Source organism: Lontra canadensis, unplaced genomic scaffold (genome assembly GCF_010015895.1).
Source record: "Lontra canadensis isolate GAN:19392208 unplaced genomic scaffold, GSC_riverotter_1.0 scaffold41, whole genome shotgun sequence".
NCBI lineage: Eukaryota > Metazoa > Chordata > Mammalia > Carnivora > Mustelidae > Lontra > Lontra canadensis.
The window spans coordinates 3,420,370-3,446,756 of NW_022631035.1; the positions used below are offsets into that span (position 1 = coordinate 3,420,370).

Here is a 26,387-nt window from a genome sequence, read left to right on the forward strand (position 1 = left end):
TCCTCTCCCGCAGGACACCCTGGAGATGTGCACCAAGGAGATCGAGTTCAAGTGCATCCTCTTTGCCCTGTGCTACTTCCACGCCGTGGTGGCAGAGAGGCGCAAGTTTGGGGCCCAGGGCTGGAACAGGTCGTACCCCTTCAACAACGGGGACCTCACCATCTCCATCAACGTGCTCTACAACTACCTGGAGGCCAACACCAAGGTGAGGGTGTGCCTGGTGCCCCAGGGGTTCTCCGCACCCCGTCCGCCCCCGTCCACTGTCCAGGGCTCAGGTGTAGGACGCATCCCGCAGCGTCCTAAGACGAACAAAACCTGAAAACCAGAAGTCCCGAGACTCCACCCAGAAAGGAGCCAGGACGACTGCCGCCCTGTCCCTGGCCTCCAGCCCTGCGACACTTGTCAACCGTCTGGCAATTCTTTGCCTTGCTAGCACACTCCACGGGGGCAGGCATCTCTGGGGGAGCAGGGATGAGGAGGGGCCTCCCTGGTGCGCGGTCAACGTCCACGACAGAACCCAGGTCCAGACAGAAAACCAAAACAGTCTCCCTGGAGCACGCAGGCACCGCTCTGATTTTCCTGATGATGGGGACACGTGCAAAGTGCGTCCCCTCGGAGGACAGAGAGGGGCCTTGTCCAGTCCCCTTGGAGTCTGACTCTACAGCATGGCCTAGGGCCCCCAGGGGAGGCAGGTGCCTGCACACCCCAGGAGCCTTGGCTCCTCCTCACTCAGCCCCCAGTCTGCAGTGACAGAACAGTAGCATGGCAGCGGTGACACCTGGCGGGGCAGGCAGGGGCAGGAGGACCAGCAGCAGGACCAGGCAGCGCCCCTCCCGACGGCCAGCGGCACGGTGGCGAACGGCGCTGGGGCCCAGAGCCCCAGGCAGGAAGCCCAGCTCTGCTTCTCACTCGCTGAGACCTCCTGGGCACCGGGGCTCAAGCTCTGGGGGCTGGGTGAGCAAAGTGCCTTGCCGGGTGCAGGGGTGCAGGCCTCGGGACACCTGCCTGTTTCCCACTCTGCTGTGAAAAACTCAAGATGTGAGCAGAGGGGAGGGAGGCCAGGGCCAGAGCGGGACAGCGAGCACACCCTTGCCCGTCCCTCCCTGCGGGCGGCCCGAGAAGGTCTGACGACCTCCAATGAAGACCACCACCAACGACCACCACCGCTCCCCTGGCCCCGATGGCACAGGAGGTGGGCCTCCTCGCACTGCCACCACCAAAGTCTGAGCCCAGCACGTGGTGCACCGGCTTGGTTCCTGGCGAAACCAACGCCTGGAGAAGACAGGAGGGCAGAAGGGGCCAGCAGACAGCTCTGCCGGGGATGGAGGGCTGGGTCCACTTCGCATCGAGCTGAGCCGAACACTGGGAGCTGTCTCCCAGGTCTTGGCAAGAAGCCGATGCCGGGGGGCAGCCACGAGGGAGTGGGGAGATTCACGTGGGAGGAACAGTGCTCGAGTTTTTTGAAGACATTTATTCAGACACTTGCCCCGTTATCCACACACACACACACACACAGAGCCGAGGTGGGGAGGAGGTGGCACACCGTCAGCTTCAGTCAGCTCCAGATAGGAGGAAATGACAGGAACGCGCGTCCCGCCAAGCAGTGACCTGGGCGCACCAGGCCCATGGTGGCGTGACCCCTCCTCTGTCCGCACCACAGCCGCAATGACATTAAGTGACAAAAGGACACAGTCCTGAGCGTTGGTCAAGAGCAGAAACCGACCCACACGGGCTCTCGGGGGGACGCTGGGTGCCCTGTCTCTGATGAGCGCTCCGGGGCTCCCCCGGCAAGCGTGGGAACACGGGTGGTGTCCGCCCCTGCTCGTTAGTGCCACAGTCCCGCTCCACAGGGAAGGGCGTCCCTGGGAGGCAGCCCCGGGGCCGGAGGGGCCTGAGGAAGCGAACTGTCCTTGAAGCAACAAGTGGAACGCAGAAACCCAGAAACGCAGCTCCGCACGCCCCGAGTAGCCAGGCGGAAGACAATCTTGAAGCCGCAAAAGGACAACTCAGAGAATACGAACATTCCACGTGAAACTCGACACCGAATCAGGCAACTGAGTCCACAAGTTCTTTACTCCACCGGCCGGGTCCGGAGGCCGTCCGCCGGCGCCAAAACGCGGGACGCCCGCAGCTGCCGGCAAAAGCGGGAGCCGACGAGCGCACAGGGCAGCGTATCGTTGGTCGTTCTCACGCTGACCGTCTGCCGGAACAATCTCGCTTCCGTGGCCGTTCGCAAACCTGGAATTACATACGTGCCTGCCGTCTGCAGCTCCCGGGACGCTCCGGCCGGGTGTGCCGTGCTGGCACCTGGCAGCCAGAGCCCAGCCCCACGGCTTCTGGAGGACGCGGCGGGGAGCAGTGGTCCGGGCTGAGCGTGAGGTCAGGCGGCCGCACTCTGGGCGCCGTGCTACCTGTCTAGAGCGCACCGCGGCGCCCGCAGCTGTATGGAACCGCTGGGAACTCGGAGCCAGCCAAGCTCCACGGGACCGGAAGGGAGGCCCACCGATGGAGACATCGTGAAGGTGTGACCGATGGGCCCTGTGGCCGAAAGAAATGGTGCCTAAGCGTCGGACCCCCGTCACCGCGGAGTGGAACCGCTCTGGGCAGGTGGCCAGCGTACACAGTCAAGAGTGCCCACGTGCTTCCGAGCGACGGAGACACCAGAGGCCCATGCGAGGGAGGGAATGGGGGCTGCAGGGTTGGCCTGTGGAGCTGGAGGTCCTGGCACACGGCCGGTGGTCACGGTGAGGGCAGAGGCCAGGCCACAGGTGGAGGGGAGCAGCAGGGCAGCCCTCACCAAAGGAGCCAAAGGCAGGAGACGGCCAAGGAGGGGCTGGCCGCCGAGTCAGACACCGGAGAACAGTGGGATGGAAGGCGAGACCTGGACCTGGTGACCCTGCAGAGCAGCGGGCCAGGCGGGAGCTGGGGTGACGGGAGAAGCCGGGCCATGCCCTAACAGCTAACTGCCCAATCTTACAGACCCCGAAGGGGCGGGGCGCTTCTAACCGCTTCCGTCCTTCCTAAGGTGCCCTGGGATGACCTCCGCTACCTGTTTGGAGAAATCATGTACGGCGGCCACATCACGGACGACTGGGACCGGCGGCTGTGCAGGACGTACCTGGCAGAGTACGTGCGGGCGGAGATGCTGGAGGGCGAGGTCCTGCTGGCGCCAGGCTTTCAGATCCCCCCAAACCTGGATTACAAGGTGAGGGAGTGGTGATGCCGGCCCGGCCGGCTCCGGGGCCCGCCTGGCGTCGCAAACGGGGTATCCATGGTTGAGCTCCGAGGAACCAGGCAATGAAAACGAGAGCCAGCTCGAAACAGCCTCAGTGGGCGGGGGGGGCACATGGAGATGGTTCATGTGACTGGAGGGGCCGGGGGGGCAGCCAGAAAGGGGGTTAGAGAACCAGGCGGGTTTGTGCAGAGGGCAAGGCGTGGGCAGAACCCTGGGTCAGAAATGCTTTGACGGGTGGTGGACACGGGTTCTGGCTAGCACAGCCTCGGCAGCCCACCCACCCCCACCCCTTCTCAGGGTTACCACGAGTACGTTGATGAGAACCTGCCCCCCGAGAGTCCCTACCTATACGGCCTGCACCCCAACGCAGAGATCGGCTTCTTGACCGTCACGTCAGAGAAGCTGTTCCGCACCATCCTGGAAATGCAGCCCAAAGAGACCGACTCCGGGGCAGGCACTGGAGTCTCTCGCGAGGAGAAGGCAGGAGGCTTCAGGGGCAGGGCCCGGAACCTGGGGTCGAGACGTGCACCCCCAGAAACCGGGGTGGAGCTGCGAGCTGGCTAACAGGCCCAGGGGTGGTGCCCAGGGGCCGTCCCCCCAACCCCAGGCCTGACTCCCTGCAGCCTCTAACGTGGCCCAGCTGGTGTGCAAGCAGCAAGCGGGGGGCTCCTACCCAGATGAAACAGAACAGCCCCTCCCCATGAGCTCGGAAGACCCCAGGGGTCACCCCAGGGGTCATCCCATTAACACTCAAAGAAACAGAAAACCTTCAGGCAGCTTAAGAGCTTTTAACCTGCTCTCGCTTGTCTGGGTTGCCTCTGCCGCCCGTGAGCAGTTACCGCCTTTACGCTGCTCAGTAACTTCTGGACAAGCTCCGTCAGCAGCCGGCAGAGTATCCGGCTTAACCAGTAACAGCCTGTTCTGGGCCGGAAGACCCTCAGTGCTGTGAGGCCTCGTGGCCCTTTCTTGGCCTCACGACTTCTGGCAGCCGAGATGTACGCAGCCCCGCGTGCGTCCCCTGCTGGAGAGGGTGTGACCAGCAGGCTCCCACAGAAGCCCCCTGGGAGACCTGCAGGTCACAATCCTGTGGGAGGCAGCTGATCTGACCCGGGGTTGGGTTTGCGGGGGCGGGGGGCTGTGCACTGGGCAACGCCTGCAGGAACCAGGCTAGGGCGCCCTGCAGCTCCCAGGGGTACGGTCCCATGACCTTGATGATAGGACCAGAATATTCAAAGCCTGTTGGCAGAGATTCCCTCCTCTGGTCAGATGAGCAGCTGCACCTCCATGACCATGACCCTTAGGCAACTCCGCCGCCCTTGGCCCCGGGAGCCCTCGCTTCGAACCTCCGGGGCAGGCTCTCTGACGTGGACGCCGGGCAGGGGCCGGCGGGCACCGGCAGTGACGGGCTTGTCGGGGACTGACTTCCAGGTGAAGGCCATCCTGGAGGAGATCCTGGAGAGGGTCCCGGAGATGTTCAACATGGCTGAGATCATGGCGAAGGCGACCGAGAGGACGCCCTACGTGGTGGTGGCCTTCCAGGAATGTGAGAGAATGAACATCCTCACCAACGAGATGCGCCGCTCGCTGAGGGAGCTGAGCCTGGGGCTGAAGGTGACACGGGACAGCCGGGACTCAGGGACCGGACGCAGGAGGCGGGCGGGCCACCGCCGGGCACTGTAGGACACGGGGCCCGGGCCCTGGGTGTTGGCACAGCGCTGCTCCCTCGGGGTTCCCTAGTCTGGAGCTGCGGGCCCGCCGGGCTAGGGGGGGCGCACATCTTCCCGGGACTTGTGGCACGGACAGGGTGGGAGAAACAAGACGCGGGACTTGCCAGGACCACATGCCCCCAGCGCCCCACCCATGTGTCTCTCAGGGGGAATTGACCATCACGACCGACATGGAAGACCTGTCCACAGCGCTGTTCTATGACACCGTGCCCGATCCGTGGGTGGCCCGGGCCTACCCCTCCATGATGGGCCTGGCGGCCTGGTATGCCGACCTACTGCTCCGCATCAGGGTGAGGACACTCTCTCCGGGCGTCCCAGCAGACCCCCACCCCCGGGGCCAGCAGAACATGGGCTAGGAAGGGGGAGCGTGTCCCCGCCAAAGGCCTAGTGGTCCCCCACTGGCCTGGCCTTTGTCGGAGCAGGGCCGGAAGGGCCCGGCCCGCGCCACACAGACGCCCACGATGCAGGCGGCCTCCCACAGAAGGGAGGGGACAGTGGCCCCACAGCCCTCTCTGCCAGAGCCCTCAGCCCCTGCGGCACCCGTCAGGAGCCGCCTCGTCAACGCCCCCTTTGGGACCCCACACTGTCCTCGAATGTGAAGCCCTCCCCACACCCTCCTCTTCCCATTCCCTCATGCGAAAGGGAGCCGGCGGGCACCGGGCTCGGCTGAAACCCGTTTCCGCCAGGAGCTTGAGGCCTGGACGACGGACTTCGCCCTGCCCACCACCGTGTGGCTGGCCGGCTTCTTCAACCCCCAGTCCTTCCTCACGGCCATCATGCAGTCCATGGCCAGGAAGAACGAGTGGCCGCTGGACAAGATGTGTCTGTCTGTGGAAGTGACCAAGAAGAACCGGGAGGACATGACGGCACCGCCCCGAGAGGGCTCCTACGTGTACGGGCTCTTCATGGAAGGTAACGAGAGTGCCGGTCTGAGGAAGCTTCCAGAGCCAGTCCCGCTGGGCTGGAGGACAGTGACGAGCAGGGAGGGGCAGGTGGCGGGGGCAGGCAAAAGGGGTGCGTCAGCTTGAGGCATGACGCTGGTGGAGACGCACGACTCCAAGCGTGCTCAGACAGCATCGGGGGACCAAATCTGCCACTGAGGGCAGCCGGCCTGGCTCTGTTGGGCCAGAAACGGCAGGCGCGTCCTCAGGAGCGAGCACCTGTTTCAGAGTGGTGAGGAGCGCAGCCCTCCAAGGAGGGCCCAGGGGCAGGGAGCCTGGGGCAGATGGACTTCTGGGGTTGCCAGCGTTCCCACCGCAGTCCCAGCTCCGCGGGGCCCGGCCGAGCAGCAGCACGGAGGGCACCGGCCGCCCCCACCAGCCCGTCCTGAGCTGGTGGAGGCCGCTGGGCTGCCAGGCAGCCTGGTTCCTTAGACCTGTCGGGCTGAGTGCCAGCTTTTCCACCACAAACTGTCCCACTCAGTGACTGATGCCACCCCCTTACCTGTGGGGCGTCAGGGCTTAGCCAGCAAGGGCTCAGGGCTCCCCGGTCCCCACATCAGAGACAAGCACGACAGAGGCCGCTCTCCATGTTTATTTTGGAATGACAGACAGGAAACACAAACACCATTAACAGGCTGAGTAGAAACGATAGCAGTCTGGTTAAAGGCAAGTCACAGTTGCGCGTGCACTAGGACTGGTGCCTGTGCGTGCACACGCGGACGGGGCGATGTGCATGTGGCCTCCTGGGACTTGCAGCCGGAGCCACCACTTCCTGCCACTGAGGCTGACGAGGCTGACCAACAGGTTCCGAAAACACCACATACGTAAACGGGTGGCCCCGAGAGCTGGAGGCGGTGCCGTCCCTCAGAGGCACGTGACGGGGTCCCTGCAGTCCCCAAGCGCCCAACACTCTGCCGGGTTCTGTGCTCACAGCCACGCGTCCAGCCGTGCCCGTGCTGGCCCAGCCCCTAGCGCCCCCCGCACCCCAGCTTGCTGCCAGCATGCCATGCGGCGCCCAGGCACGGCCTCACAGGCCAGCCTGCGCTCACGGTGCTGTCCTGCAGGAGCTCGCTGGGACACCCAGACCGGAGTCCTCGCCGAGGCCAGGCTGAAGGAGCTGACGCCGGCCATGCCCGTCATCTTCATCAAGGCCGTTCCTGTGGATCGCATGGACACCAAGAACATCTATGAGTGTCCCGTGTACAAAACACGCATCCGCGGCCCCACCTACGTCTGGACCTTTAACCTCAAGACCAAAGAGAAGGCCTCCAAGTGGGTCCTGGCAGCCGTGGCCCTGCTCTTACAGGTCTAGTGTAGCTGGCGCCCTGCGTCCCCAGGCCGGGTCCGAACCCCAACTTCAAGCTGACAATTAGAAACTTGGCCCCGTAACTGTTACTTTTTTACAGGAATTAATAGTTGCTATTTGTTCTAAGTGACCCTGGCACCTTAGAAGCGTGTCAAGATGGGCAGGCCAGAAGGGGGGTGCACAGAAGAGGGGGGCCGGGCCAGATTAAAACAGTGACATCACTAAGTTGTGCTCATCTGATTCACTGGTGCTGGGAGCTCCCCGTTTCCACCACTGAGGCAAGCCCCCCAGGAGCCCTGCAGCCCGGAGGTCAGGCACACGTCCCTGTGCCCACTAGCCACTCAGAGGTGTGGACACAGCAGCCACGGCCTCTGGCCCGATGGGCCACGCAAGCACCCCGCCAGCATGGGGCCAGAGCGTTCCACACCAACGGGAACCGCCACCTCCACACAGTCCCCAGAGGTGCCGTTCCCTTCTCCCGAGGACAGAGAACCTTTCTTGACTCAAGACAAAGCCTCCTCCCTCCCGGGTCCCGGGCGCTGAGACAGGCCAGTCCAGACGTGACTTGGCCCCGTCCACCACCCACTTCCTGAGCATGCGCACAGAACCCCATGAACTCGGTTCCCGGGACCACCTTCAAGTGCATCCTCGGAGGTTACAGGCTCGTCATGTCCGCAGTAACTCCCAGAGGCCATGAGTCCCTTTCCAGGAGGCACAGTGCCTTCCTTTCCTCCCAGCCCCGCAGTCCCAACATCCCGGGGAGTCCCCCACCACACCCCGATGGCGGCCGGGATTGCTGAGGCACAGACAGCGCCAGGAGCAGAGAGCCACTGTTCAGCAGCCGGGGGTCCTGAATTCCCCGGGGGACACGTGCTGCAGCGAGTTGCAGGAACGCTGACAACCCCACCCTCTGCTCTATCCCCCAGCCAATCTGTTCCAGGCCCCGGAACCTGTCCAGGGAGACAGGACTACGGAAAACCACCAGCCCGAGGAGAAGCGCCCCAAGCACTTGACCTACTGCACCCGGGGGCCGGTGCGTGCTGGTCCCGGGGCTGCCTTGGGATGACCTGGCTGACGCCTCAGGCCCTGACTTTTCGTGGCCATTCCAGCCAAGCGAGCAGGCTGCCATTCAGGGCTGGCCCGGCTGGCGGCATACAGACGAGCAGGGGAGTGATGAGCCGGCACGCCAGGGGCGCAGGAAAGGCAGCTGGCAGGGCCTGCTAACTCTAGGGGAAGCCTGACCTACCACACCCTGATGTTCTCCAGCTCTCATGCAGGGCAAGGGGGGTCCTCCAGGAACAACTGGCCTCGGGCTAAGTTCAGTCTGATCCCGAAGTTTTGTGACTACTGTTTCCCAAGCAATGTCACTGGAACCACAGGAGAGGAGACTCCCCAAGACCTAACTCTGAGGGTAACAATCACAACAGCCCTGGGGCCTGGTGGGGCTCTAAAAAGAGAAGGAAAAACGCCCCTCAAATCCTGGTCAGGGAGCAGGAGGCTGAGGGTCCCACCCCTCCGGGGTAGCACGGCAGGAAGGCGGAGCCCCTGCAGTGGCTGCTGGGTGGCCCCTCTGCTGGCCAGGAGGGGTCACTGCTGCCCTTCGTGGCAGAGCTACAGAGCCAGTGGCAACCACTCCTGGGACTAGAGAAAAAACTACCAGTGGCCATCAAACAACTCATTTTTAATCCCTGGTAATAACCACAAAATGGGAAGGTTTTGCAATTTTGCCTGTAGAGTCTGAAATAAAATAGCCATTTCTTCCGCACATACTGCGGTTAGCAGACAAAACGACCTCCCAGCTTTCCCAGAGATGATTCACCTTTGGGTTGCAATCCAGTGACAGGGACCCAGGGACTGTGCCTCTATAGGTGCTATGGGCCCTGGAGCCCCTGCCTCTGGGGGTTCCGGAGACGGTCCGCAGAGACAAAGGGAGCAGCTGAGCACGGAGGGCAGAGGCCCTGATTGCTCAAGCCGGGCTGTGGCACGATGTTGACTACGGTCCCACGGAATCTGCAGGATGTGAACGCTGTTTACCGAAAGCCTCTCTCCAAACAGAAACCCAGTGCCCCTGGCTCATTCTTTTGGCTTCTCTAGTCTAATTGTCCCACAGGACAATTTAATAACTAGTTCGAAAGCAAACAGTGTTAAGTGACGTACCGCTGCCCCAGAACAGCATAGCCATAGCCACAGCCACCGCCACCCCCGCTCCTGGTTCCCAGCCACGAAAGCCTGCAGATGCGCCAGCCCGCTGGGGAGAGGCTGCAGATGCTCTGACAAGGTATTCCTGACACTGGAGCACCTCAGGCACAGCCAGGCTGTGCAGACAGGCCAACCTCCCCTTCCAGGGCCCCCCCAAGGGGACCACCAGCAGCCGCCAGCCCTCGCCAGCCCTCGGGCAGGGTGGAAAGCTACTGCCCCCGCCCAAGGAAGAGCTGCCACACCTGGGGCCCCTGAAGGCCTTCTCTCAGGAAGATCTTTCTCTGTGCAAGGTTCGAGCACCTGGAGATGCAGAGATTGGGCAGCAAGGTTGTGAAATCTGCTCCTGGAGACACAGGGCAGTTGGGGTGGGTGGACAGCCAGGCCTGAGATGAATCTACACGCTACGTGTTCTGAAGATGCCGCGCTGTGAGATGACGACCCACACCGCGCTTTAGGCCGATGCAGTAAAAATGAGGTTCACTCTTTCACAAAAAAATTGCAAAGAAAAAAGAAAAATGAGGGGAGCCCACAGATGAAAAGAGACTTAGGTGATGCATCACCATATTACACAAGGTCTGGACCTTACTTGGAACCTCAAATCCAACACATGGAAAAATTGTAATAAAAAAAAAAAAATATTAGGCGACTGACACCGTGAAGGTGGCCGGGGTTTCTGCTGACTCTAAGGGATGCTGGCTCACGCTTCAGCCGGAACGCTGGTAGAGCGTTTGGGCTGGGGCCGTCTGTGAGACCTCAGATCTGGGGGGCGGCCAGACACGCACACTATCCAGAAATACAGAGCGGCACGTAAACCTCAGCAGAAACAGGTGAGAATCAAAGCGGCTGCTTGGGAGGCAAGCGAGGCGGAAAACCGCTGCACCGTGTCAGACGGCTAGTGGTACATTCCTCTCTAAATCCGCACATTTGATGGGGCGCCTGGGTGGCTCAGTGGGTTAAAGCCTCTGCCTTCGGCTCAGGTCATGATCTCAGGGTCCTGGGATCGAGCCCCGCATATGGCTCTCTGCTCAGCAGAGAGCCTGCTTCCCTTCCTCTCTCTCTGCCTGCCTCTCTGCCTACTTGTGATCTCTGTCAAATAAATAAAATCTTTAAAAAAATAAAAAATAAATTTGCACATTTGAATAAAATTAATGAAAATATGGAGGAAAAACTAAATGATGTAATTAAACACAATTTTGTTTTAACGAAAGAAGTCCGGCACCAGCACCCAAGGGGGCCCCTGCCATGCATCTGTGTGTACCCCCTCCCACCTGGGCTGGTGGCCCAACACCCCACGCAGAGCCAGGAGACGGGTTCTCCTGTGGGGCCGTCTGGGAGGAAGACAGCATCACTCGGGAGAGGCCCCACCTCTACCGGCGGCCGCACCCTGCCCGACCTCCCCGCGTCGGCACAGCCAAGCAGCAGCCTGAGTCAGCCTTGCTCGCGTCCCCCTGTGGGCCACAGCCAGTGGCTCTGGGGGCCAAGCAGCAGCCTCCATCCCTAGGGGCAGAGCGTGACCTGTCACCGAGCGTCCCTCCTGCTCCCACCGCCCTGGGCCCCACTTCACGATGCTGGCCCGGGCCGTGGGGCCGGTGTGAGGGGAAAGGGCGACCCAATCTAGCTTCGGGCCTGGAAAACTTTGATGACACCCATGGTGACCCGCGGCACAGAGCCCTCGAGCCCTAGCGAGACACTCCGGCAACCACCCTGAGACAGAACCCCCGCGACCCACATGCAGCCCCGCAAGGCAGCACCTGTCCGTCCTCAGAAGAAGTTCTTAATCAGTGGGGTCACCATCTTCACCCACAGCTTCACCTGCCGACTCGGCTGCTCAAAGGTGGCGGAGGACACCACACCTGAGCGCAGGTAGAGCTGCTCCTGCTCCTGAGGGGGAAGAACAAACAGGCATCAGGGTCTCCTGCAGCTCCGGATGCCACGGCCCCAGGCCCCGACATCCCGCATGGAGCCGGCTCAGGCGCTGGGGGGCAGGGGGGCTGCGGCGCCAGGCAGGGGAGGCGCCTGAGAGCCGCTGGAAAAAAGCCTAAATTCACGCTCAATCTGGCTGCGCAACTTAAAGACATGTTCTTGAAATGGGAGGGTTTCTCCTCTCTCAAGCTGGCACAGACTTGTTCTGTGACCGTGGTGCCTGGAGCCGACAGAGGCCGTGCGCTCTGCCGCCGCAGATGGGGTCCCCGCATCTTCCCGGAGAGCAACTTGACAACAGGTGTCAAAGCCTTAAGAAGCCCCAGTTGCCAGGATTTATCCCAAGGGAGAGCTGCGCACCCGAGATCTCTGCGATCTTGTCGTCTACCCCAGCGCCGTTCATGAGCGGGAAAAACTGGAAAGCACCTAAATGTCCACCACAACTAATTAAAGATAATAAACCCATATGACAAACCAGCACGCACCACAAGATAATCACGTTCTAGAAGACAACCAAGAATATGATCCTAACTCTGTTAAAAAGACAAGTCATCCTTTCCACACACACAGAACAAGAGGGAATCCTCGGAGTGACTTCCGTGACGTTTCTGAAAGGAGGGGCAGGCACCTTCCACTCTTGCTGAATTTTTACAATGAACGTTTATTTTATATTTAAAAACAAGTTTAAAGACACTCATATAAACCTTCTCTTAAACCGTGCTTACAATCTGAGAGGAAACACTTTCCTAAACGACACACTCCCTAAGTCCCGTGTTTCCATCAATAAGGTATCGGACGAAATGGTCAGGAAGTTATCCCACTGGTTCCCACCACTAGGCGGGGGGAGAGCCATCACTCTCCGGATCTTGGATCCCTTTGTCCAGAAAATCCCGACGACGCCACACCACCACGAGGACCTGAGAGAATGGCCCTGAAAACAGGGCCCACTATGGGCCCAGGGGCGCCAGAGGGAGCGCTGGGATGCTCGGACCGCCCAGGGAACCGAACGCGCTCTTCCCTGGGGGCAGGGACGCCCCAGCAAGAACGGGGGGTCAGAGGACATGACAGGAAGTGTCCACAGCTTTCCTGTCCGGGGCTGGACAGACCCAGGAGCCCGACTTCATTTCTCCTGCATCGTTTTCAGGCTCACACCCTCGCCTCTCTCTCGAAGCCAGGGTACACGCACTTCCAAGCTGAGCGGGCTCCTGGGTGCCAGCAGCGAGGGCCCGGTCCCTGGCTGGACGTGCCGGATGGAGGAGCCACCTGCGGCCTGGGGGACAGGCCTGCAGAAGTGTCCACAGACCCGGCTCCAGCTTCATGCTCTCAAACGAATACTCAGCCAAGATTTCAATTAAATCACCAGAGACACTTATGGTTCCTCAGAGACCCCACAACAGGGCCGGAGAAGGAAGTCAGCTGGTCAGAGTTACAATGCTGGCCAGGGGAGTCTTTCTCGGGTCACAAGTGGTAAACCGTGTTCTCCGAACAAAACCAGGAAGCTTTCAATTTTGATTGTGCGTACTAAGTGAAGGGAGGGGCTTTGGACTCTGATAAAAATACCTTTCCATTCCCAGCGCCCAGTGCGATACAAGTAGGGCCCTTCCCTCTATCTCCCCAAGGAGAACAGGAGAGCAAGGACACGGGCAGCTGGGATTCCAGGGACTTTCTGGGCCGTAGGGAGGTTGTGTGGCAGGGCAGTCCCAGGATCAGGCACTGTAGGGCCACCTGGAGGGAGCAGGGGTGCTGCAGGCCCAGCATCCAAGTATACAGGTGGAATGATCTAGAAATGCGTTTCTGCATTTCACAAGCACAGAAATCAGCGTGCCTCTGGAGAAGGAAGGGCCACAGCAGCGTGAACTGCCACCCTCCCACAGCCTGAAGCCCCTGGGACTCAGGTTTGGGAAGAAAAGGAAAATATCCCAAATATGCCATTTGGGAAAACAGCTCCTGACCACAACCCGTCCAGCTTCCCTCCAGATCCAGGATGTGGGTTCAATCCCCTTACTCAGGAGGTCAGGGAGAGGGACCAGGACCAGGCCTGGGGGACTTGCCCCCACAAATCAACCCAGATCCGTGGGGAACTGGTCCTGGCCCGAGGCCCGGTTCATACCCACAAGTGTACTGACCCAGGGCAGGGGCTCCCAGGCCGAGGCCTCTCTGCCACCCGTCCAGAAGTCCAGCAGGCCCCACCGGGGTGCAGCCCTGCCCCTCTCGCACCAGCAACTCTGACTGGAGCCTCAGCTGTGAGGCTTCCTCATTTTCTGGAAACCTCACGGTAGCAAGAAACCTGCTGAGCGGCTGGATTCTGCACTGGCCACCCAGAACACAGCCGCTACCACTTCCTCTGGCCCCCAGTCGTGAAGGCCTTCCCGGCACCCCGGCCCACTGGGCCGCTGACAGGATTCCCACATGGCAAAAGGCAGGTCCCAGAGACAAGGCAGTTACCGTGTCCTCATCCAGCAACAAAGGCTCCCACAGTTTCGCAACAGTCATTCCCAAACACTGGAGAATAAAAGCTTCACAAAGTCAACAGCCAAGGCTTCTGAGGTCTGGCCCACAGCAGCGTTATCTGTGTTCCGGTGACTCACGAGGGAAGCTGGCCCCGTCCATGGAAAGGGATCGCTGGAAAGGTCACAGACCGAGGAGCGCACAGCACCGCCCCGCGTGCACACGCACGGCACGGGGCTCCCAAGTACAGGCCACCAAACACACAGTCCCACAAAAGCACTAACGACTTCTCAGCAACTTTCTATTTTTCTCTGGACGGAAAATAAAATACGCGCCCCACAGAAGGAGGGCTGAGGTAGCTGCTGACCCTTTGGGAACCACCTGCATCCCTGCCCCGGTGAGGAAATGGGGCTCTCCCCCCGCTTCTCCAGGCCACGAGCCAGTCAGCAGCACCGGGTTCAGAGTTTCTAACCGCAGCTCGCGAAGGGGCTGCTCTCCCCACTTCCACGTGGCTGAGAACCGGCCCCGACCTGTGTCTTCCAAGGGCAGCAGGTGGGTCCCAGATCGGCCACCTGTGCCCCAGGCCAGTGCGCGCCACAGGCTGAGCCAGCCCCCACTCTCAGGAGAATGCTCGCTTCTTCTCCTTACGGACAGGAAGACAGAAAGAAGCCTTATGACAACTGTGAGCGTGAGGATAAGAAACTCCAAGACACTGCAACTCCCCAAGGAAAAGGGACCTGCCTTGTCAGCACTGTTGCCTGGCCAGAGATAAAGGGCCGAGCTAGCCACAAATTTCGGCCCATCCACACATCACCCACCTCCAGTCTCCGCAAACACCCCCGCAGGCCCCCCGCGCCATCCCACGAGCGCCAGAGAGCTACCCCAGGGAGACGTGTGAAGTGCGACAGAATCCAGGGGACAGGGCACACGGATCCTACGGCTCAGACACGGAGGCACGGAGCTGCCCGCGCCCTTGCAACGGCTCTGTTCTCCACGAAGGCCCTCTGCACGGGGCTTGGGCTGCTTCCTGAGGTCCACCTCCTCTGTCTCTACAAGCAGGGACACTGGCACCCTGAGTGCCCGTTCTGCCTTCAGGGCTGGGGGCTCTGGGGCCTGAGTGAGCCTGGCTTCTCCCCCACACTCCCCCTCCGGCTGACCTGCACTGTGACAAGAGGATGGGGTGTCCGGGTGAGAGAAGGGTGCTCTTGCCCGCACGGAGGGAGCACTCAGGGAGGGAGCACTCGGGGCCGTGGGGCCGGAGCAGCTGCAGCAGGGTGGGGGGGTGGTTGGGTTAGAGGGCACGCCGCTTCTCGGGGCGGCCCTGCAGCGGGCTCCTCTCAGGGGTGGGCTTCTGAGGACTAGGGTTCTTTCTCACACTGGAGATGGTGGCGGGGGCCGCTCTCAGGGGACCCGGCGACGCGGGCAGGGCTGAGCCCCCAGCCACCCCCCACTCAGCCCGGGAAACCCCGTCATCCCGACCAACCTGGTGGAGCTGCTGCTGCAGGGCCCGGCTCTCCGTCACTATGGCGATCTGGGCCTCCAGGTCCCGGTGAACCGACCTGTACCCAAAATTAGGAGAGCCAATCAACGTGAGACAGGGCAGGCTGCTCCCTGCCAGGTACAGCCAGAGGCCTGCAGGGAAAAGGAAACGTGCAGACAGGAAATGAGCACAGCATCTGCGGAGCACCTCTCCATGCGTCATTCAACCTAAGAGAAAAGCAGCCCTGCGGGAACGAGCAGTCAGGGAGGCCGCGCCATCCCCCCGGGTGCCGCGCAGACAGGGACCTGGGGCCATCCGTGGTCCCGAGAGGACGCTGCCTCGTCTCCAGCCCAAGCACGAGAGAGGTGGGTCCTTCAGGGAGCCCCGGGAGGACCGTGCTCACGGCCCGCTCTCTCCACCCTGTGCTAACCACAGCCCCCACCCCCACGCAGAGACCTCGGGGCCTCTGATCCCGCTCTCTGAACCGCCTCGGCCACATCCTGGCCACTGGAACGGAACCCACCCTGGCCAGAGGCTCCATGGTCCTGCCACGAGCACCAATGCGACAAAATCCATAGCTGCTTCTCGGGAAAGACACCCCTACCATGCTAAGAAGGTGGCCTAGGGAAGAGCAAACCTCCTACCAAGTCCCCGGGCATGGGGCTGCTCCATGGGGGCAGGGGCAGGGGGTACACGGCTCTCGGTAAGCCCAGGTCACTCCACTCTGCATCCCATCCCACCCAGGGACATGCAATTCTCCACCTCGGGCTGCTGACCTACCACACCCAAGGGTACCAGACAAGAGTCCCTGCCAGGGCTCAGGGACATCCAAGCCAGACACGTGAAGTTCACTAGAGGCCAGGGGCAGAGAGCACCCAAGAGGCCCTCTAAGTTTCTGTCCCGCCCCAAAGAGCACCATTTCCCCTTTTCTGCTAGGAAATGAGCCGCCTGACAGCAGAGCCAGACAAAAAGCAGCCGGGGGGTGCACGGGGTCCCGCCCTGTCCCCCAGCATGCTGAGAGGTGCGTCATGAAGGTTGCGGACTGTCTCAGAATCCTAATCTGTCCCCTCAGACAACAAGCAGGTGGGTCTGCTGTGCTCCCGGCCCCTACACTCCGTCCCCTCCCCCAAGTCCCAAGGCCTGCTTGCCCGGTCCAGTGCCCATCACAGTTACTTCTCCTGAACAGACCACTCCGAAAACCCGACCTCTGGAGGACATCGGCTGCCCTGGACCCCTTCTCTGAGGGGAGCACAGACTTGGGTCTGGCCGCTGTATTTCCCGCACCCTCGCTAGCACCAAGAACGCTCAGCCCAGAAAACCCAGCCCGGGAGTCGGCCCGGCTCCCCTGCTCACGGCCGGCCTCCTCATGCCCTCCCACCACGGCTGGTCTCTCCTCTGCCAACATGACCCTCTCAAAGGGCCCACGGGTGCACATGACCATCACGAGCCAATCAACAACGTATGATACACACCAAGGAGCCTAAAATAGAAGGCCATTTCCTAATTCTCTCTCAGAGCAAGAGCGTTTCCAAGAATACCTTGGGTAAGAGATGACGACGCTCCGAGGCCTGTTCCTGTAATGCACTCGACCTCCCCCAACCCGGGGGCCACATCAAAGCCTCCTGCCTGACTGTGTGCGTCCCTCACTTAACTGTACCACCCCATGGGACCACTGCCGTGTAGGCGACTGTGGGGCTCACCTCATCTCATGTCACCGCGGGGGTGTGCGGGCTAGCCCCTGGCACTGCTCCAGATGCCCAGGGAGGTCTGGGCAGAACGGCTGAGCCTGGACCACGGCAGTGCCGGCTCTCCTCCCGTGCTGGCCTCGGCCCCTCCCGCCCCACCTCTGCATGAAGCCTGAGGCTGGGGGGCCAGGGCCAGGGGCTGACCTCCCCCAGCCTCAGAGCTTTCCACCTGCTATGGCCAATCGAACTCTCGTGATGTCACCATCAGAAAGACTCAAAAGCAGTGGGGACGCCTGGGGCTCGTGGTGCAGCCAGCTCTCCAGAGTCCACTCAGACGGGGACAGAGTGCGTAGCAGGGAGGCCTGACATGCACGTGGCTGACACGGGCTAAAGCTGAGGTGAATCATGTGACCCTCGGGGTGTCAATCCAAGGCTCCTGGACCACAGGGCCTGCCGGGCAAGACTGAAAGGACCTGGTCTTGTGGGTATTTTTTATTTCTGAAATCTGCCTGAATGTACATTTCTTCCTCCCAAGGCAACCTAGGGGCCGGCCACGAGAGGCAGGCGGCCCACGCCAACAGCTCCTCGGCCACGCCACCACCTCCCAGCCTGCTTTCACTAGCAGCCACTGAAGAGCTGCTTCAGACCTGCTGTAGGTCCTGATCGCCAGCCCTGATGAAGGGCGCCCGCGTCCCTGTGCTGCACATGTGTGCACCCGGGCTCTCCGTGCAGCGAGACGAGGGCCTCTCCGCACCCGCCCGCCACGACCACCCCACTGGGAAGGCACAACAGACACCGTATTCCTCCGGCTTTCGTCTCTGGCCCAGGCTGGCCTCGGGAGGGCACATGGGCGTGATGGGCAGCTCGCATGTGGAACATACTGGACACCTTCGTGAGGCCGGCAACCGCCCCGTCACTTCCCCTGCAGATCCACGAGGACCGTGATCTTTCTTCATCCACAAGGACACAAAGCCCACAGATACTGAGGCCACGTGGTGCCCGTGCCCCAGGAGCTCAAGATGCCACCTCGGAGACAGCCAGCCTTTCCAGATGCAAGCTCCTAACGTGGGATGTGTGTGCTGCTGGGCTAGACCCGGAGGACCACCAGGAAACTTCCATTCAGGGAGGGCCTCGAGAGGGTGCACACGGGAAGGGTGAGGGGTAGGGCGGGGGCTCTTGCACTTGCCAGCAGGGCTGTAAGTCTGTTATCAAGCCCAGGGCCCGACCTTTGTGCCCAACGCCTTCACCAGTCTAGGACCCGCCAGGCTGGGAGAGACCGCGCAGCAAGAGCAGTGGCACAGAAGGGGACTGGCCGCAGGCAGTCTGCAGCCAGAGGGAGCGCGCTGAGGATACAGAGATGACTGGACTGAGTCCCAAGACTTCTGCAGGCTCCCAGCTCTGCAACGAGAGCCCTCCCTGCCTGCCCTGGGCAGCCTCTTGAGCTCCACTCCCGTAGGCACAGTCCCTCCTCCACGCGGTCCCAGCACCGCGCTGCAGGGTAAACTAGGTGGCTCGAGGGCTCCCGCAGGGCTCCCTCACCAGCCCGCTGAGCTCTTCCCACGGCCTGGCCCCCTTCTAGCCTCACTCCCTCCCGACCTGCCCCCCCTCACTCCTCTTCATGCCTAGCATGGTCTTGGGACCTCATGATCTTGGGCCCCCCTCCTGGACCCTCCAGCCAGGATCTGTGCTCAGTGAGTGTCCCCTTCAGAGAGAGGCCTTCCCAACCCCCCAGTCTAACAGACCCCCATCAGCCCAGACTCCTCCTCCTGCTGCTCTGGTCTTCTACGCGCCGTTCCCCTACCTGACGTTCCATGTGAACAGATTCAGCTGTCTGTACCTGCTTCCCGTTCAAGGAAACCGACACCTAGGGAGGGCAAGGGCTTTGGTCCCCAGCACTGGTTCCCAACACCCTGAATGCTGCCTGGCCCATGAAAGACACAGATGGGACATAAATACTTGTTTGAATAAAATAAATGAAACAAACGGTGCATCTTCTAACACGTGATGAAAAAATTAAGTACAAAAAGCTCTGCCTTCTAAAGCAGGAGCTCACGACTATTTCTGGAGAGGACTTCCCTGAGGCTCTCTGCGAGAAAGATGTCAATTTACACTCCCTCCTTCCTTCACCTCCGCCACAATATTCTGCAACCGATTCCAGAGGATTCTCAGACCCCTACAGAAACACAAGGGGACAGGAGACACCACAGTCCCGAACTCAGAGAGCAAAGCACTTGCCTGACACTCCAGGCGGCCGTGTCCATGTCTCTTCTCCCCTCCCCGCCCTCACCCCCACCCCGCAGAGCCCTGGGTGCAGCCCTGCCCCAGCGCACACCGGCTGGTGCCCAGGGGAGGCGCGTGGGCCACACACCCAGGGTGAGGCTGCCCCGGCTCACACTGCGAGCTCACCTTTGGGCGCCGTGCCAAGCTGCCTGTCGGGAAAGCAGTAAAAATAGTGACAATTCTCACAATCATTAACAGATTCCTCTGTCAGCGGGAGCCAGAAATCTCTTACTCCAATGGCCTGCCCCACCCTGGCCACACAGCATGCTGTTAGCCTAGGGGACAGCACCTGGATGGAGTCCAAGCTCATTTTCTGATCCTTCCCTGAGAGGTCCCCCAGCGTGGAGGTGGCCCCTGCCCGAAGGGACTGTGGGCCTGTCGCTCCCAGCCAGAAGTCCCATGGTGGCACCGGGCACAACACAGGCCCACTCTTCTCCGGGAGCAGGAGACGTGAGAACCAGGCCCAACAGACACATCCCTCATCCCCACTCAGGCTCCCCTGGGGCTGCTGCCTTCCCAAGACCTAGAGAGGGTAGTTCGTTGGCACAGGACAGATGCAGGGCTTACAACGGCTGATGCCACTGTGCACTGGCCCCCAGACCCCGCTGTCCCCCAGGACCAGGCTTAACAGGGGAATCCCTGTGGCAACCGGGAAGCCCTTCAGTGGACGGACAGATGAGTAAACCGCGGGCCGCCCAGACGAGGCAATGCTCTTCCGCCACAGAAAGCACTAAGGTTTAAGGACCTGGGTGGCTCAGCAGGTTAAGGGGTGGACTTCTGCTTTCGGCTCAGGTTGTGCTTTGGGATCATGGGACTGAGCCCTGTGTCAGGTTTCACGCTCAGCACAGAATCTGCGTGGCCCTCTCTCTCCCCCTCTGCTCCTCCCCTCTCTCCCTCAGATAAATAAAATCTTTAAAAGAGAGAAAAAAAAAAAAGAACCTTAAATGCCCATTACTAGCGTAAGCAGCCAGTCTGAAAAAGGCTACAGACGGTGTAAGTCCGACCGTATGACATTCTGGGAAAGGTGAAAATCTGGAGACAGTAAAGGGTCAGGGTCAGGGTTGGGGGGGGGCGGGAGGGACGGACATGAAGCAAGGAGGATGTTCAGGGCAGTGAAAGGCTCTCTCTGTGACACCGTGATGACAGATATACGTCCTCACCCACCTGAACCCATGAACGCACACCACCAGGATGTCCCGGATATAAAGTGTGGCCTCAAGGTGCCAGTGTGTCAACGTCGGTTCACCGGTTACCAGTGCACTCTCCCCTGCCAGCTGCTGACAGAGGGGCAGGGCATGACCAGGGCTGGGGGTAGGGAAAATCACACCAGCTGCCCCTCAGTTCTGGTCTGAACCCAAACTGCTCTAAAGAAATTAAGTCTCTGGGGTGCCTGGGTGGCTTAGTGGGTTAAGCCATTGCCTTTGGCTCAGGTCATGATCTCAGGGTCCTGGGATTGAGTCCCGCATCAGGCTCTCTGCTGAGCAGAGAGCCTGCTTCCCTCTCTCTCTCTCTGCCTGCCTCTCTGCCTACTTGTGATCTCTGTCAAATAAATAAATAAAATCTTTAAATAAATAAATTAATTAATTAAAAAAAAAAGAAATTAAGTCTCTTAAAAATAAATACATAAGGGGCACCTGGGTGGCTCAGTCATTAAGCATCTGCCTTTGGCTCAGGTCATGATTCCGGGGTCCTGGGATCGAGCCCCACGTCAGGCTCACTGGTTGGCGGGAAGCCGGCTTTTCCCTCTCCCACTCCCCCTGCTTGTGTTCCCTCTTTTGCTGTGTCTCTATCAAATAAATAAATAAAATCTTTTAAAAAAATACATAAATACATAAAATAAATAAATACACATTTTCACTTAAAAGGCTAAACGTGACGACACGAGCTGTGTTCCAGCGCCCACCCCACAGCCCCTGGGACACTTGTCCTCGCCTCTCGGCCACTTCACAGAAACCCCAACAGAATGCACGTCAGGTCACCGTACTCTCCCGAGGGCGAATCAGTACCATCATTCATCACACAAAGGGTGGACTGGGTCCCCCCATGATTGCCAAAGGTGAATTTGGGCTGACAACTAGGCTTCAAGAATTCAAGTCTAAGGGGCACCTGGGTGGCTCAGTGGGTTAAGCCTCTGCCTTCAGCTCAGGTCATGATCTCAGGGCCCCGCATCGGGCTCTCTGCTCGGCAGGGAGCCTGCTTCCTCCTCTCTCTCTGCCTACTTGTGATTTCTCTGTCAAATAAATAAAATCTTAATAAAAAAAAAAAAAAGTCCAGGTCTGGTGGCCTCTCCAGCACATCGCTCACACCAGGCCTCCTCCAGTGGCCTCTTCAAAAACCCAAAGAAAACCCAACAGACCACGCTGCGCAAGTCTCTGGAGCGAGCGCCTGTGAACAGTGGGAGCTCCTCTGGCGCTGGGAAGCAGCACTGAAATGACAGACTCCAGTCCACCGAGGCACAGGCAACGCAGGCTGGCGAGACGTGCCGCGACTCCGCAGCCCGCCAAACGGAGGAGCCCACGGCCTCCCCACGGGTCACCTGCCACGGTCGTTCCGTGGGGCATCTGGCTGCCGCCAGGCGCCCCTGCCCTTCATGAGCCGGACAGGACCGGCCCGCGGAGCCCCGCCCCCGGACAAGCAGCCAGCCACTGGAGCTTGCTGACTGGCGCGGTCTCGTCCATGCGATGCCCCCACCCAGCCTGGCGGCTTCCCGCAGGCAGGGCCCACGTAGCGTGTTCCTGCATCACTTCCCTCCACGGGCCACAAGCAGGTTCAACACCGAGTCCCTCCCTGACTGGGGGGACTGGAGCCACCAGGTCCACGGCTGCTGGAGCCACAGGGATGTGGACACCTCGGACACGGGATCTCAGTTCACTCCCCTCACCGGGGGCTTCCGGGAGCGCTGGGGGCCGAGATGAGCCAGACCTGTCCTGCGGGAGCGTGGGTAAGGCCGTCACGGTGTACCAGCTACTCAGCCACCGGCGGGAACAGACACACCACCGGTGCCCAGCACGGGCCTTGCAGGGAGTAGACAGTAAATCCCACCCACCCCAGCCACCACTGGGCTGCCTGCGCCTCTCCCAGATTGCCTTGGGGAGCACGAGCATCCAGGAATAAACCAGGAAAGGGGGCCGACTGAAGGACACCCCCCCCCAACTATTGATCACAATCACAGGAAAGGGCCCTGGCCTCTGACTTCACCACTGACTGACCTCTAACCTCTGACTCATGGCCCCTCTGCTCATGTACCCCAACCCCCACTCCCCCTCCCTCACATACTCTGACACACACACAGGCACAGGTGCCCTGGGATTCCTGGCCATCCCCACTAATCCAGTGCTCCCGGAGTGCAAGGCCCCACCCGGGGCGGGGCAGAAGCCTGCCCATCCGGGAATGGGCGAGCCACACTGGAAGAGCCGGTTGGGTGTTTCTCTTTCAACGGTAACTTGGGGGGTGGGGGGGGCACTGCTCACTTATCAGTACTGCCTGCTTCAGAAAAATAACCCACAGCCCAGTCAGAACCATCGGGCCAGGCTGAGTCGGCCAGGGTGCAGGGGCAGGGTAAGTGCCACAGGCTGGACCAAGAGGGAGCACTTTCTGGACGGCCCCGGCACAGCTCCTGGGCACACACATCCCCTCCAAAGAACAAAGCCTCTCCCGGCTTCCAGCGTGGTCTTCAACACCCCACGCCTAGGCACCTTCACTATTCTCGTAAGGAACAAAACCAATCCTAACATATTTTCGCCGCCTCCTCTCTGGCTAGCCCGACCTGCCCAGAGGCATCTGACCCCCGCCTGGCTCAGCGCATGGCACAGTGAGGCAGCTCACTTTCCACACCCAACAGTGCCACCTGCCCAGGCAGTGGGTCTCCCGGCAGGAAGCGGGAGCCACCCAAAAGGCCAGAAGCTATGACAGTTCTAAGACCTCAGAAACTCCTAGGGAGTTTTTAAAACACACACACACACACACACACACACACACACACTCACACACCGCGTTGGAATTGTCCTCAGAGAACTGGATTCAATAGATGGAGGGCAATCTGGGTTTTAAAACTTCTTTTAACATATCCCCAGGTGAAAACCAGCCGTGTAAGACAAAAAGAAGAGTTCCACCTACGCAGTGATCCCCAAATGACCTCAGATCTAAACAACACGGACAAGGGGCCGGAGCTGTCTACAACCGGGGCTCCCAGGGCCACAGAGCAGAGACCAAGACAACACCACCCCCTCCCCCATCAGCCCCTCCGCAAGACTCCAGCACCAGCACAGGAGCACAACAGGCCTCAACCACCACCAAGAAGCCAGAAAAACCACGTCCGCCACTCGTGGCCAGGGGCTCTCCGCATCGGTACCCTTCTTCAGACACAGGACTAGGCAGCTCAGTGGTGTGGCCCCTGGAGCGCTGGAAGGAGGGACTACACTCGAGGCAGGTGCCCCGAAACAGCGAGCGGCAGAGGGCAGAAGCCCTCTGCTCAGCACAAGGTTTTAAAGCCGCTCATCCCCGTCTCAGCCCACGGGCCTGGGATTACGCACACGTGGGCTGCCCCAGGAACTCACACCAGTGCCTCTGGGGGTCGGATCCACAGGCGGTTCAGACCAGGCCCCACGTATGGGCAGTGCCATGTGGCTCAGAATGAAAGGACACGGCCTCGACTTCCTCAGCTAAAAAAAGTGGAAGATTCACAGAGAGGAAAAAGAACCACAGTAAGGAGAGAAAAACTAAAAAACCGGGCTGTTTAATAGCAAATAAATCACCCCTAACGCACCCTCTGTCCCTGAGAAGGGCACGGCCGAGGCGGGAAGAACCCACAGCGTGACCGGTACAGTGACCACAGTCGCTATCGGAGACGACGGCCTGTGCCTCTCCGCCCCCGGAAGTCCCGCACGCCTTCTGCAACAGCCACCCCAGCCACCTGCGTCAAGTTCTGGGCGCATGGGGGGGAGAACCCTGCACAGTGGGGACACTCTCAGACGGGAGGGGCGGGCGCACAGCCACCGGGAGGACGGAAGCCGAGGGAGCCAGGCCGGCCCTGCATACCTTTGGCGTGGAACGTCCAGCCCTTCCGCCAGTACTCCTGCAGCCGGACGCGCTCCTGCTGGCCCAGGCTGCACAGCTCACGGAAGAACTGCCGCTCGATGTGCACGTATGCGGCCGGGATGGCCCCCGCCACCCCCTTGGCCCCGAAGAAGCCGTTCACCTCCGGGGAGGCCAGCAGGATCTGGTACTCAGCCCGCGTGCCCAAGACCAGGTCCATGTAGGCCTGGGTCAGGTTGAAGTAGCCGGTGGTGAGGTAGACCCTGGCGCCTCGCTCAGCCTCTGTCAGCAAGGTCTCGGTGACGATCTCGTCGATCTGGATCTCAAAAGGCTTCATCTGAACCAGTGGGTAAATCCAGGTGTCGGGGGCTGGCCTCCGGTCCCCAGCGGCGGCTGCATCCTCCTGAGTCAAGAGGGAGTCGCCGTGGAAGGTCTGGGCGTGCAGCACTTGCTGGCGGACCCTGGCGGAGTTGATCACATCCATCACCCTCTTGTTGGCCGCCCTGCAGTACGCAGCCCGGTCACCTGCAGGGACACACGGGAGGGGAGGGTGAGGGCGGGAAGTGGAGGCTCTGAACCCTTGCCTGCATGGGGACGTGGCACCAGACGGCCAAGCGCAGATGCCCCGACCGACCACCTGCGGACACGCTCCGATGGAGCCCAGGCCCAGGAGAGGCTCCTCTGTGGATACCAACGTCTGAGGCAAGGCCACGAAGAGCCTGCGTGAGGGAACGTGACACGGCCTCTACCAGTCACATTTACAAAAAGTTTTTTTTTTTTTTTTAAAGATTTGATTTTCAAGCCATCTCCACACCCAACGTGGGTCACAACCCCGAGATCAAGAGTCGCATGCTCTACGAACTGAGCCAGCCAGGCGCCCTCTCGAGTTCAAAAACACCCCATACTACTCGAGGGAGACCCATCAAGGGAGGGGAGCCTGGGGATGCAGCACCCGACGGGCCCAGAGGGGCTTCCGGGAGCCGCCCACGACGCACACGCGTGTGAACTACACGCCCGTAGCTGGTGCTCGGTGTGCTCTTCAGTGAGAAGGTTTAACAATAAAGGCACATGTGAGCGTGAGCCACAACACGCGGGCACAACTGCGGGCCGAGCGGCCGCCACACAGCAGGATGGTGGGAGCGGGGCCCCCGAGGCGCAGCGCGAGGACAGGCAGGCTGGCACCCTGTGCGTCTATACAAGACACTGGAGACGGGCAGCCGACCAGACACACTGCACGGACGAGAAGTGACCATAAACGCTATCAGCCGATGACAAGACCGAACACTAACGAGCCAGCATCCAGCCCGAGAAGCGAGGATCAAACCAAAAGCTCAGCGGGAGCAGGGCCGGGTAAAGCAAAGAAGTTCACGGAACGCCGACGACGGGAGAGCGGAGAGCGTCCATGCTGCCCAGAGCTGGCCCTCCGGGACACTGAGGAAACAGCAAGCCTCGGGGAAGCCTGAGCCAGAATCAGAGAGGAACAGGACAGGACACGCTCACAGGCCAGGACAGGGCCACACGGGAGGGCCTCTGGGAGTGGGCTCTGGGACGAGAAGGGATGGCTTGTGCAAACCCTCCCTCCCTGACAGCAGCGCCCACAGGGGAGGAGGTAGCCGCCAGCCCCACTGTGTCTCAAGCTGTCCTCCTGAGTGTCACGAGTGTCCCCTGCATCCGTTCACTCCTTCCAAGCTGCTCAGGTCCCCTGGGCACAAGTGCACAGGCCCAGACACCCCTACCTGCCCCCTGAGCATGTTGACTCATCCTTCCCAGAACGTGGGGCCTACTTCTCTGCACACTCCTGCCTGGCCTGTGAGTCAGACCAGGGACTGGCCAGTGCTTCCTGTACGGACAGGTGTTAAGTATATCAGGCTTTGCAAGCCGAAGTGCAAAATTAAGGATAATATGAAGGCACCCATATAACGAGAAAAAGCAAATTTCCACAAATTTTTTATTGATAAAAATTTAAAATATCACAGTAATAGCTGAGCATCCAGGCTGGCAGCAGGCAGAGCAGGCGCCCAGATCATAGACGGCTCCAGGGCTAGGCTTCCTCTGGCACCCAGGACAGGGGCTCTTCTCCTTATACGGTCAGGGTCTACCCACCCCACACTGCTGACACTGTTGCAAATTCG

At 60.6% G+C, this 26,387-nt stretch overlaps 2 protein-coding genes across 2 annotated transcripts in view; one reads left to right on the forward strand and one right to left on the reverse strand.

The window, feature by feature from the left end:
• Window positions 1-7,218, forward strand: part of DNAH17 (dynein axonemal heavy chain 17) — a 91,501-nt gene extending 84,283 nt beyond the window's left edge. Inside the window, exons 74-80 of the mRNA XM_032870483.1 lie at window positions 14-205; window positions 3,026-3,205; window positions 3,533-3,715; window positions 4,664-4,846; window positions 5,109-5,252; window positions 5,649-5,874; window positions 6,968-7,218. Of these exons, the coding sequence (XP_032726374.1) occupies window positions 14-205; window positions 3,026-3,205; window positions 3,533-3,715; window positions 4,664-4,846; window positions 5,109-5,252; window positions 5,649-5,874; window positions 6,968-7,215 (1,356 nt within the window). The 3' untranslated portion in view covers window positions 7,216-7,218. The remainder of the gene's footprint in view (window positions 1-13; window positions 206-3,025; window positions 3,206-3,532; window positions 3,716-4,663; window positions 4,847-5,108; window positions 5,253-5,648; window positions 5,875-6,967) is intronic.
• Window positions 6,474-26,387, reverse strand: part of PGS1 (phosphatidylglycerophosphate synthase 1) — a 36,002-nt gene continuing 16,088 nt past the window's right edge. The window contains exons 7-10 of the mRNA XM_032870482.1: window positions 24,259-24,780; window positions 15,260-15,408; window positions 11,160-11,289; window positions 6,474-7,060 (exon numbers count right to left, since the gene is read on the reverse strand). Coding sequence (XP_032726373.1) covers window positions 11,170-11,289; window positions 15,260-15,408; window positions 24,259-24,780 — 791 coding nt within the window. The 3' untranslated portion in view covers window positions 6,474-7,060; window positions 11,160-11,169. The remainder of the gene's footprint in view (window positions 7,061-11,159; window positions 11,290-15,259; window positions 15,409-24,258; window positions 24,781-26,387) is intronic.